We start from the raw sequence: 13,641 nt of genomic DNA on the forward strand, positions 1-13,641 counted from the left end.
TTTACATACTACTATGCATACATAATAGTTTAATGTTAAAATGTGTGTCCTCACTTGAGGTGATGTACTCTGGGGCTTTCCCAGGGCTCAGCGGTACAGCTTCCTCATAATAACCTTCAGGAAGAGAGGAGCTCGGCAAAGGAGGAGGCCCATTGTCTGGAGGCTTTGGGGTAGAGGAAAAGAGAGAGAAAGAAAAAGTGGTCAGCTCAACCATTTAGCTTGCTGGATTACAGTGCTCTTTTTGTTGTCAGGACAAAAAATATTTGTGATCTAACAGATTCACTGGCTCCAGTGAATGTTTTCAATCATAAAACTTCAAAGGCTAAAATATGAAAATAACTAACAGGGCATTATACAGCTGATCTGAAGTCTATTGTGGAGTTTATCTATTTGTACAGCACTGACATCTTTGTTTTCAGCTTTGTTGGACTGCCCCAGAAGAAAGCACATCACAGTGGGACCAACATAAATCAACCAAAGGTGTACAGCATCAACATCTGTGGCAAGAGGCAAAAGGGAACGTGAAGAATCAAAACAAATTACAAATAGTAGGATTTTAAGGTAAAAGTGCAGTTGATCATAGGTTAAAGAAAGACAGACATGAACGAGACAAAAACGAACAAATATAAAATAGGAAATGAGATTGTTAACTTCTATCAAGGCTTGAAAGGCTTGCTAAAAACAACCGTAGTAAATAAAAGCAATACCTATCAATCTATACTCACATTTAGTTTGTAGATGTGCATTTTAATGCGTGTTAGAGTTTCTTAAAATGTATGCTTATTAGATACCACTGTGTTACCTCATAACCAGCAGGGGGGCGTGGGCGGGCCGTGGGGGCATGTTTATAATTTTATTACCTTTGTTTTATAACAAATATTCAATCAACTATCATAAACTATGCATCATTTGAAAGCTAAAACACTCAAGAATCACGTTCTGAACTTGTTATTGCAATCAATACACCAGAGAGGAAAGGGTTAAATTAAATGCTGACAGACCGACCCTGTAAATATGAACAAAATGAACGGCAATACTTATCTTTCATCTCCTATGGTTCAGATCAGTTCGGACGAATCCAAGAAACACCAGCATACATTTCAATGTAAGGGTCTACTCTTCAAAATGCATCCCACTTTTTAATCCAAAACAACAAAAAAATAGGGAAAAAAACGAAATATCCTCCTCAGTTTTCATGAGCGCTTCCAGTTAGAGTAATCCATCATGTTCACTTTCAATGAAATATCGATTCTAATTTGTATTCCAATGTTCAAAAACCATCTCTCCCCGTAGTTTGGACTGTTTCCGATAAAATGAGCCATTCCCTGTTTCTCTCCTTCAATCACAGGCTCTGTAATGACCAAAATATGAAGGGAGCGCAACAACAGGCTCGTGGACCTGTCACTCTCGCACCTCGGTTTTTGACTGGATAAAAGCCACCCAATGTCTGGTCAGCAAAATTTTGATGGATGGGAGTATTAACCAACTAAAACACGATTGCAGTGATTGACAGTTTGCTTAGTTTACCTCAGAAGATCTGTCTAATACATAGGTCTAATACAAGTGCGTCCACTCGTGCGCTCTTCGTCATTTTACGCTAGCAGCGCACAGTTTTTACCATTGTTTTGCTACACGGAGCTCGTTTCAACGCGGATTTATTCTAACATTATATCTAACAATCTACATCATGGATCGTCGACTGAAGAGGAGTTTTTGTGGTGTTGAGAGTGTTTTGGAGGAGGTAATGAGGAGTAGCGACGAAGAACAGCAGAAAGATGCAGAAACAGACATCTTAGACAGAGAGAGCACGGTGTCGAGTGTCGATTCGGCTGAAGAGGAGATGTTTCTCCATGGACTCGATCCCGTGATAGATCGGTAAGTTGAAACACATCGGCTTGAGTTTTTATGTTTATGAAGTATTGGCAGTTTTTCTGTTCATATCATGTTTTTGATTATAAAATGACTAGCAAAGACACGAGGCTACACGAGTAGCTAGGTGATAGCTGTATATTATACATAAAGACATAATATTTATATCACACACACACATTATATTTATGATGCATATAATATAACAAAAATGGAAGGAAAGGATTACAAGAAGTCAGGTGAAGATGGTTTTGATTATAAAATTACAGTGGAGAAGACTAGCAAGATATGAGATTACAGTTCTAGGTGTATATGAATAAATGTTTTGTTTGTTCCTGCTATAGTGAGCTATCATATGCATTTATTCTATTTGGACTTTGTTTGTTCTGCTTGGTTTTGTTCTGCTTGTTTGCTCTCTCTTTCTCTCTCTTTTGCAGTGGGTGTCTTCTGATTCGGCGCCATTGGAGCAAACATAAGTACTCACACATGCATACAGTGTTGTAATTTTATTTGTTTTGCTTACACACTTTATCTTTCCTGTCTTTCAGTGGCTTTGGTTTCCAGTTGGTAACAAACCTTGTTAGTGACTGCCTTGGATCAACATAAATACTGTAAATACTGTAATTGCTTTTTTTTTTCTTTAGTAATTGGATATTTATTATAATTATCAGTTTATTGTAATTTATTTGAGTAAAAAACACTGTTGCAATTACAAATGTTGTTTTCTTTTTATATAATTTATTAATTAGTTGTAAAACGATCACTTTTGAAATGCATACATGAAGTGAGTTTTTTTTGTTTCACTGTTTTTGCTATCAGAGTTGTTCAAAATAAAGAGTATTTTGTTAAAATGTTAAAATGTTGTGCTGAAATCATTTTTTCTTGTGTGGTTTGATGAGCAGAACAGTTCTGAATTGATATACATGTACGTAGTATGTAGTGTTTACTCCTTATGTCATTTGGTTACCAGATGTCCATTTGGAGTCTCCAAATGGCCTTTTGGAAAGGACACCTAGACTTTCCCTGAATAAAAGCTTACAGAAACTACATTTTTGGGAGTATCATCTTCAAATTTGAATCAGAACATGGTCAGACATTCAGTTTTATCTTTATGGTGTTTTCAGGCCTTTAACATAAACGTCTGATACATTTTTCCCTAAATGAAGTTCATTCATAGAAATCGTGAGTCACTTTCATGTAAATTTGACCTTGTTTTACTCTGTTCCTATGCTACTTTTGAATTAATATGACTCTTGGGTAACAAAGTTTCAAGTGTCTAGTTTAAAAAAATATCAGAGTTATGAATGTGGACCATATGGTTTAGGAGCTACAGACATTTGTATTTGGGTATGTCATTTTCAGAAAATTCTCAAAAATAGGGGTGCTGGTTAAGAGGTTAACAACATGCTAACACCAAACTCTAGGTGTGTCCCAAACTGCACACTTCTGCACTATTTTATGGCAGTATGTTTAACTCTAAAAATGCAACAAAAAGGAGTGTACAAGTACCCGGATGATGTCCTTCTTTAACCGTATAGTCAAAGTGTGGAATGTGGCTTGCCGTAGGTTGAGGAAGGGCAGAGTTGCATGGCTGTGATGCTGGTCTGAAAAAACTATTGTAAATAATGGACAATGTGGCAAACAATGAATCTTTAGTGAAGCCAGCACCTTACCAATGTCATTTGAATGCTTCACCCCCCCCACCCACACCAATATGTTAATTATTTGTGATATAAGTGTTCAACTAATATGCTAAAGCTAGCGGCAACATGGCTGAGTGCATAGTGTATTGTGTATAGGGTATAATTTAGGACACATCTCTTATATAAATTAATTGTGACTTGAGTCACCTGTATCCTTAGTGTGAGAAGTACAAGTGTGTATAAGAGCATACATAGAACATACCAAATCAGTCACTTTGGAGGTTTCAAATAGAATCCTGCCTACGGCAAGCAGTGGCCTGTTTAGGCAGCATACAGTATGTGAGCCTTTGTCTTCAATATCTGTGCCCACACACACACACACACACACACACACACACACACACACACACGTTGGTACAGCTATCCTTATGAGGACTGTCCATAGACATAATGATTTTATACTGTACATACATATAGATTCTATCCCTTAACCCTACCCCTAAAACTAACCCTCACAAAAAACTTTCAGCATTTTTACATTTAATAAAAAAACAGTTTAATGTTTTTTAAGCAATTTTAATTATGGGGACACAAGAAATGTCCCCTTAAACCACATTAGTAGCATAATACCTTTGTAATTACCAGTTTGTAAACTTAAAAAAAGTCCTCGTAACAAGTCCCCCCCCCAACACACACACACACGCGCACTTTCTTTTGGTTAGACCCCTGGTGTCTATGGTCAATTACCACACTATATAACCTTGTTAAGAGTGCGTGTGTGATTTTTTAAATTAAAATGTTTGGAGAAATTGTGTGTATATGCGCAAATGGGTGTGCATGTTAAAATGTGTTTAAGACCATCTGATTTGGGTCTCAGTTGGGAGGCTGGCAGCACATGTGACAACTTGATGTTGTCATGACAACATGGGCCCTCCAGAGCCTCCCTCAATTCACAGACTGCATGTAAACAATTATGACTGATGACAAAGTCATATAAACGCTTTTCACTTTCGAATTTTTTTTCTCTCTACCCATGGAAAGTCTGTCTGTTTTTCTTTTTCTTTCATTTCAGCTCACAGAAAAAGCTGTAATTTTCCAGTGCTTTTCAGGTGGGGGGACTTAAAACATTTTTAAGAGAAAGAAGGACCAATAATCAAGGTTGCCACCTGGAACACTTTATCACCATGGTAACCACAATGAGGTAGAATAATAACACAAAACATGAAGAACTATTTATATGAAAAACATATAAATTATAATAATATACATACATCTGCAGGAGGAAACATCTATTGGAGAAAATGTAAAGCAGATGGAAAAGAACAATAGATAAGAGCTTTCACTTGTGCTGAGTGTTTTGCTCCATTTCCCTGTCACAAAGTACAGATCTGCTCATAAGTCTACAGTACATACCCCTTGCAGGACTTGCAATATATTAATCTTTTTTTTTATAAGAGGGATGATAATTTTTCTTTATTTTATTGAATAGTACCCTAATTAAGCTATTTGAAATGACAGTTTACACATACTCCACAAGATAAAATAATAACTGAATTAACACAAATTATCCTTTTCGAAAGTTAACATACCTGTGGCAGGGCAGAGGGCGGGGCCGGGTCATGATCCTACACACCCGGTCCCATATTAGGCTAATTATGCCTCCATGAGTGATAAAGGCCTAATACGGGACCAGGTGTGTAGGATCACGACCTGGCCCCGCCCTCCGCCCTGCCACAATACCATTCACTTAATATCCTGTGTTGTTAGCATCAGTGACTGTTTGTATCTTTTTGTGACAGTTGTGCATGATGCCCTGAAGTGAACTGCCAATGAAGCTGTCCACTGTTTTTGACAAAAAAAAAGCCTTAAAGTACAAAATGTTATTTGGTTTCCTTGCATGCTTTGCATGAGTTCCCTCCCACAGTGGCTCAATGATGTTGAGACACAGCTATGCCACAAAATGGCAATTGAGGGACACATACACACCTATCACAAATGCTGCAAACAGTCACTGATGCTCGAGAAGGCTAAATTAGAGCCAAGGGTGTGTACAATTTTGAACAGAATCATTTGTGTAACTTCAGTCATTATTCTGACTTTGTGGCATGGGGGGCATGGTCATGTGTCAGTCTGCAGGAGAGAGAGAGTGGTAAGGTTCGTCACCTGGTTCACAATGATCTTGAACACCTATCTCTATCCCGCAGACTGACACATGACCATGCCCCCCATGCCACAGACTTGTTGAATATACTTGTTTTGTAGGTTCTTCAGGGCAGTACTGAAAAAAAAATGTTTTTCATAATCTCTCTTATTTAAAAATGTGTAACATCTTACAGATTTTATAAGGGGTATTTACATTTATGAAATTGCAATTATGATCAGGCCTTCTATGTTTAGACCTTACCAAGAAATAACACAAACTCCTTCAATCACAGAGATTAATCTTTTCAACTCTTAAATGGTGAATGACGCTCTCTCTCACTCTAACTGCCAAACTTTCCCTTAAAAAAAAAAAAACTCCCTCCGTTCCTTATATTTTCCCTCTGTATCTATAACTCACGCTATGGACACACACCTAAAGCCTTGAACATCTCCCCTGAGATTCTTGGACACACTTGCTCTGGAAACATATGGAAAGAGGCAGGGCCAGGAAAGGATGTAAACTGAAAAAAATGGAGGCCATAGAATAATAGAGAATATAACACAAAGGCCAACAGCCTGACAGGCCAACAATGGCTAATTTGCTTCGGTGTGGTGCAGACTATTTGTGTTGGCCAAAACAGGATTTTTCTGCATGGCCTAACACCCACCCCCAGTATTTAATCAAAAAAAGCAACAGCATTAAATTGTTTGTGTGCTGGCACACAAAAGAAGGGTGTGTTTCAGATCTGACTGAGGAAGAGGAGGATATTTTATCTCAGCACTAGTCATTACAACATAGCTTCACATATAATAAGGACCATAACAGACAAAATCCTCCTCCTTATTCTCTTCATCTGAGTGGGTGGTTAAGAGAATATGTAAATGTCTGCAGACATAAATGGCAAAAACAAGACTTGGACGCTCCTTTCATCTTTTTTACTGTTCTCTTTTATACTTTTCTCTGACCTACTTTTAACAAGGCTACAGAAAATGGTTTATTGTGCTAGTACCACGTACATTTCATACATTTCTGGAAAAGTGATTACTATTAATTATGGAAAATCGAGAAGGCAATATTTAAGGTTATCGTTTACTGTCTAACATTTCCCCAAAAACAGAATCAATATTTATCTGTTCCTTCCTGGCACCAATAATGTCCCATCAAATCATAAACTGCTCAACTATACACAGAAGAAGGCTGTGTTACTGCCTGTTATGGTTTTGTTTCATCCGGGCATCTAAGCCCAAAGGGAGGACAGAATTCCAGGCAAAAACTGCAGTGTGAAGAGTCTTGCTGAAGCAGCGTTCGGAACCAGGGCAGCTCAAGTATTTTTAGGCATAGTTCCACCACTGATCTGATCTGGAAATCTGAATGAAGCCTACTGTATCTGCAGCAAGAAAAAAAATCACTTCCACCCATTCATGTAACATCATCCATCATTATGTCTGTACTTACAGACATGTGTTCTATTGGAGATACTGTATATATTGTATATAGTATTTTTTCAAGGTACATACTTGTCCTAGATTGAAAGAGATAAGAAATAAGAAACAGGGAGTGTGATTTAAAAAAAAGGGGTCCATGAGTGTCAAACTGTAATTCACACTTCCTCTCTTTCTCTCTCCCAGACAATTTCACCTCACAGTATACTACAAATGCCTGTATATTATGATAGTGTGGTGTGTGATAAAAGTGCTAACAGTCGTGTAGAAGTCTGGGTCAGTCTGGGTCTATTGTATTGGGACTGCTCTATTGCAGGGTAGCCAGCAGAACACTCTCATTCCAACAAACATTTAATCTTTCAACCTCTACATTTCCTCTGTTGGCAATCTTGATTGTACTACATTCAAGCACACACTTAAACACTATTCGGCCATACAAATCCACAATGTAGTAACTATGGTAACAATAAAATTGAGAATGTATAGCCAAATGTGGATTATCACATTTTCAACACTCAATTTTAAAGGTGCACTTAGTAATATTATTACATAGTAATACAGTTTATGCTATTTTGACACCAAGTGGTAGGTTTGCCAGTTTTTCGGCACTTAATTACGTGACGTTTGAGCATTTTGCAATTCAGTACGGAACATTTAGTCTATTTGGGGAGCATTTCACTGCCTAAGCATGGGACAACAGGAGTCCCATTAAGTTTACCTTCTTTTCGACCACAATACAGGATGTCCCAGGCTACAAGCTGGCCAAACACCAACTAGGAAAAGATGGTGTCCCCCTAGGGATCTGGTGCCCTACACAGCCAAGCAGAGCCAGTAGGATATGCTGCTCGGCAACTACCAAATACTTCGGAAAGTAAGCCCCCTGATATCCAACAAGTTAGAAAAGACTTCTAATTGGTTCATGAGTGGTTCCTTAGCAACATCTTAAACCCCCATCCTAAAGAACAATGCAAAGATGAGAATTTAAAGACATTGTTCTAACTAAGTACTTTAAAATATGCAAATGTTCCACACAGAGAAGGGATGTTAGCCACACTGTGTGGGCCCCCTCCAATCTCATCAGCCAATCATAACCCTGAAACAAGAAGCCTCATCAGGAAGGTATAAAACTATCCTCCAGAAGACCACACCTTTTCCCCCGAGTCCCTGTTCAGAGGGTCATTAACAGGATAGCTCTGGCTGGCAAACCTTCTCTTCAAATTTCGTGCATCTGCGTATTTCAGATTGCAAGAACCCTCTCTGTGGCTCCAGGAGATTAGCATTTCTCAGCTCTTTTGTGTCTAAGGCTGTTGAAATGGAATCCAGCACCTTCCCCACTGTAATGTGGCCCTGAGCCCCAGTGGAAGAAGTTGCCATCACCAAACTCATCGATCGATCAAGGAGAACGTAAATATCACTACTTTCCAGAGACCTTGGCATTAGTGTATACTATCAGTTTATGATTTTTTATTAAATTACATAACCTGTGTATCACAAGTCTTGCAAATAACCTTTGAGTTATTTGTTTAAATAGAAATTTTAAATTAACAGAGAAACAGCCACTTATCTTCCATAAGATAATAGTTGTACTTTGCCATTGCTACATCCAATTCAACCACGTGCATCTTCTCATACTATGCACTTTATTTACCTATTCATTTATTTGATCTTTTTGCATATTAGTACCATTTCATAGTTTTTGTTAATTATTCTTGTTTATCTTTTTGTAAATAAAACTTTATTACTATTTTATTACAACTGTGTGTACCTAGTGTTGATGATACAGAAGAGCTCTGAAGGGTTAGGCAAATTTTACACATCCTTCATATTAATCAGATGACTGACTTGCTCTAATTTACATATTCCTTTTACTGTTAAGGTGAAACTCCTTAGCTGATCTCCATCTTTTTTCTTGACTAGATCTTTGCAAAACTTTCCATCATTCCACACAAAAGCAGTTGAACCCACAGCTCATTTTTCTGATTCATCTAAACTATATAAACTGTCACTTCTTATAACCAACAAAAGATGTTCAGAAGGGTAGAAATAGGCATCTGTATTGGTATTTCCATGGTAATGGATAAAATGCATTGTTGTGCATGAATCATAATTCATTTTCCTGCTTTTGTCCATGACACAATGAGGGATTAGGTCATAGCATTCCAGACTGCGGTTAACCCTCCATAAAAGGGAGGGGGGATCCAGTACAACCCTTTGCTTTAGCACAATATTGGGAACACTCCACCGTCTGCCACTGTAGGACTAGAGAAAAAAAAATACAAAAGTACCTGATTCTCCTGCTCTGCTGGACTCTTTGTCATAAAAAGTCACGGATAGCTCAAAGAAACTTCATGCATCTTGAAGAATGTTTGGGAGATTCAGAGTGAGAATGGGAGACAAGATAAAGGAGAAACTATGAAGTGGCCTGTTCATAAATAAGGAGGTTAATCTAAAATAGGCTGCCCTTTGGTTAATTTTCACAAAGAGGAGACAGATAATGAGCTTGTCTGTGTGTGTTTGTGTGTTGGGGTGCAGATTAGGAAACTGGGGGATGCTGGTGGGGAGGAGCAGAAGCCAACATCAACACAGATGGAAGTCATCATTGTCCAAATGGAGTCTACAATGGCTTCCTCATATTTTCTTTCAAAACTCTCTCTGTTCAGCTACGACTGTTAGTTTGTAAATCCGCGACCAACAAGGCATTTTCGCCCACAGGACTGCCGCATACTGGATGTTTTTCCCTTTTCACACCATTCTTTGTAAACCCTAGAAATGGTTGTGCGTGAAAATCCCAGTAACTGAGCAGATTGTGAAATACTCAGACCGGCCCGTCTGGCACCAGCAACCATGCCACGCTCAAAATTGCTTAAATCACCTTTCTTTCCCATTCTGACATTCAGTTTGGAGTTCAGGAGATTGTCTTGACCAGGACCACACGCCTAAATGCATTGAAGCAACTGCCATGTGATTGGTTGATTAGATAATTGCATTAATGAGAAATTGAACAGGTGTTCCTAATAATCCTTTAGGTGAGTGTATATATATATATATATTAGGGCTGCACAATTAATCGAAATAAAATCGAAACCGCGATATGACATAGGGCTGCGATTTAATTAAATAAACAGTCTGCTCCCTTCAAAGTTTATTTGCGCTGCTCTGTCCAGTCTATATTACGTTAGAGCATTATTAAAGTGTTTTTAGAGCAGTTCTGTGCTCCACAACTCCCTCTCATGCTTAGAGTAACAGAAGTGCTCTGAGTTCGGTTCCATGAAGCTTATGTGCACTAAACGCTTTATTTACACTAAACTGGCGCATCCTGCGTGAAGCCTTTTAGCAGCATTTCAGTGTCCGCAAGGCACAGGTTTCATAATAATAACGCTGAATACAAGATGGGGTATAATTCAAACATCTTTATTAAATGATTACTGAGCAAACAGCATTAACAGGAACAGCTGCAGCGTCCTCCAGACATATTGTTTAACTCACGAGAGAGCGTGTCACCCTTACTACACTCCCCGCAGAAACAAGTGAAAGCGGAACTAATAGTACCAACATCCAACAAAATGAAAAGGAAGGAACATACATATAATAAATCAATCAAATATTGAGTTGCTATAATATAATGCATTGCTAAATTAAGTATAATAAAATTATGAATAAAAATAATTAAATGAAATGGTGACAAACTAACCAAAATTTTCATTTTAAATTTAAATACACCAATGGGTTATCAGTTCAACTTCAGTTTGACATTAAGCCTCATTCTTTAGGACTATCTTATATACAGTAAAGAATCATTTGTATAAGCCAACTTGTTTTTAAGGCCTAGAATAAAGAGTTACATTTATATTTTAAAATTATATTTTGTGTATACAGAATTATTCAATCACCCAACATTCTTTTTGACAGCAAAAACTAGGCAACAACTATGGTTTTACCAACAGGGAAATTGAGTTAACAGTGACATTGAGCAGAAAGCTTACATATAACCAGTTTTGACAGAGCTGCTGATAAAAGTTAAATGATTAGCATCGACTGATGAGATGAAAAGAAAATTGGAGATCGGTATCGGATGTTGAAATCCTGATTGGAGCTTCCCTAATATTCAAGTATATAGACAAAACAGGTACAAGTTGGATGGTAACATTTGGATATGAAGAAGACTTATTTGTATGTGGTTGAACTGAAAAAAGGTCTCGGTTTGTTTCTTTTAAATAGGGCTCAAGTGTGAAAACCCCAGTAGCCTTTTTGCAGTTAAATATGTGGAAAACATTACCATCATAAACGCAGTTCAAATCGCAATATTTTTCAAAATACTGATTTTTTGTCCAAATCGTGCAGCCCTAATATATATATAAATACTGGATATAAAAGCAAAAATCACAGTTAAAGTCAGGCACTAACAACAAAAGTAAATAGGGCCTGTCCACACTGATTCAAAAGTATCGCCACAAGACTTAAACATTATATATGTTAATACGATTTTAATGTTATAAAAAAGGACTTACCAGCATTACTGTATTTACTAGATTACAGGGTATATGTGTATGTTATGTCAACATGACAACAAAGTTGTAATATTGGATATAACTTGATTTAATGATTTTATCACAAAAAAACATGTTAACACGTAAAATGTTTACATCTTGTGGCTATACCTTTGAAAATGTGTGTATTTAGCATTAATGGACTGGTCCCATTCACTTCCAGCATAAGTGCTTAATTGTAATTGTGATAATTTATTTTTTCTTGTGTCCATTAAATCATATATGGCTGTGTTGCCAGGAAACTTTAAAGACTCAGGACCCTGCATTCTGTTCCATGTGTACACACAGAATGTGATTTTGAAAGGAATAACACATTCTGTGAGTACACCCCCTAATTCTATTGAGCTCTTTTACTGCCGCAGACTGTCACAATACATCAGTCACCAAACAATGCTGATGCACACTGCTGTCTGATGAATCAGAATGCAAAGTACCATTAATAATTAATGACGTAAACAATCACAAAATTTAAATGCATCACCTTTTTGCCACATTTGCCAATAGTTCTTAGTGGGCTTTGATTTGTGTGAAATGTTTTGAAGTCAACTTGCAACACGCAACTATTGTGTTTTCATGTTCGGTCATTGCTGTGGCTTCCGGGTACTCGTGCTCACCCCAACTATAACTACTAAAGTAATAGATGGCATTGAATAAATAAAAACAATGTAATCTGTTGAATTAAAAGAGCGCAAACTCAGTGCATATACTATATACACAGTATGTGTGTGTGTGTGTGTCTGTGGGCAGGTATAAGTGGTTTACGAGGACTTTTTTTAGGTTACAAACAGGTATTTATGGGTATTATGCCCATATTATACTATAAATGTGGTGGATAAGGACATTTCTAGTGTCCTCATAATTTAAATCGCTTAAAAAACACACTAAACAATGTTTTATTGAAAATGTAAAAATGCAGAATGTTTTTTGTGAGGGTTAGGTTTAGGGTTAGGGAATAGAATCTGTAGTTCGTAAAGTATAAAAATAACTATGTTTATGGAGAGTCCTCATAAAGATGGCTGCACCAACATGTGTGTGTGTGTGTGTGTGTGTGGTGAGCGCAACTTTTTGTTGTCTATCAGTAATAGTCACTTTTGGTTGAAAGGAGCAAATTAGCACTTAGCAAGCTATGCATCGACAGAAAGTCCTCCCCTGGGTTCATTATAGTACATGTACTGCCAACATTTAATAAAACTCAAAGCCTCAAACTTCAATTCAACACAAACATACACTTCCACAGTAAGTATCCAGTCACAATTCTTCCCCTTCTGTACAGTGGCATCTGCTGTCCTGTCCATGGCCCTATCTTAACACCCACATGCCAAGCTTCTTCAATCCCTCTGCTTCTCTCGCTCTGCAGTTTTGACCACTCCACTCATTAGGGCCATAGAAGGCTCTAGCACACACACACACACACACACACACACACACACACACACACACACACACACACACACACACATTGATTTTGCAGAATTTGGTCTGGCATGAATATGACAGGGAGTCCGTTTATAACCCTGGCTTATTGACACAATACTAAATAATCACATAGCTGGAGAGAGAGAGGAGAGATGGAGCAGAGGGTGTGGTTGATGGAGAGCAGGATTAAGAAAAACTAAACACTGCAATGGAACTTTTACGTTCTGCCATTCCTCGAGAAGTTTTTTGCAAATTTAGCAAAAGTCAGACCTTGGACTGTAGAAAATGGATATTTCTCTCCAGTCCTTACTCTCCCTGATCTCAAACACTCTATCCCACAACCCACCACCAACACACACACCTTCCGGGAAAGGTAAAAACCACCCCCTCATACACAGATGCACACACACTGGGGTTGCACGGAAGACTTAGAGTTAGAAAAGATGTTTCTAATTATACTGTGTGCTGTAAAGTGCTGAGTGTGTTTTGAAGAGTGTGTGAAGGCTGGACTGTAAAACAAGGGATGGGATGTGTGTGTGAAAGTGTGTGTGTGTCTTTGAAAGTGATCAACTGCAATCCAT

At 37.8% G+C, this 13,641-nt stretch overlaps 1 protein-coding gene across 3 annotated transcripts in view; it reads right to left on the bottom strand.

The window, feature by feature from the left end:
- Window positions 1-13,641, bottom strand: part of LOC127633290 (actin filament-associated protein 1-like) — a 117,097-nt gene that overhangs the window by 22,523 nt on the left and 80,933 nt on the right. For all 3 annotated transcript variants that reach the window (XM_052112295.1, XM_052112296.1, XM_052112294.1), the window contains exon 4: window positions 55-163. In XM_052112295.1, the coding sequence (XP_051968255.1) occupies window positions 55-163 (109 nt within the window). The remainder of the gene's footprint in view (window positions 1-54; window positions 164-13,641) is intronic.

The sequence above is a fragment of the Xyrauchen texanus genome, chromosome 40, assembly GCF_025860055.1.
Source record: "Xyrauchen texanus isolate HMW12.3.18 chromosome 40, RBS_HiC_50CHRs, whole genome shotgun sequence".
In the NCBI taxonomy this organism is placed as follows: domain Eukaryota; kingdom Metazoa; phylum Chordata; class Actinopteri; order Cypriniformes; family Catostomidae; genus Xyrauchen; species Xyrauchen texanus.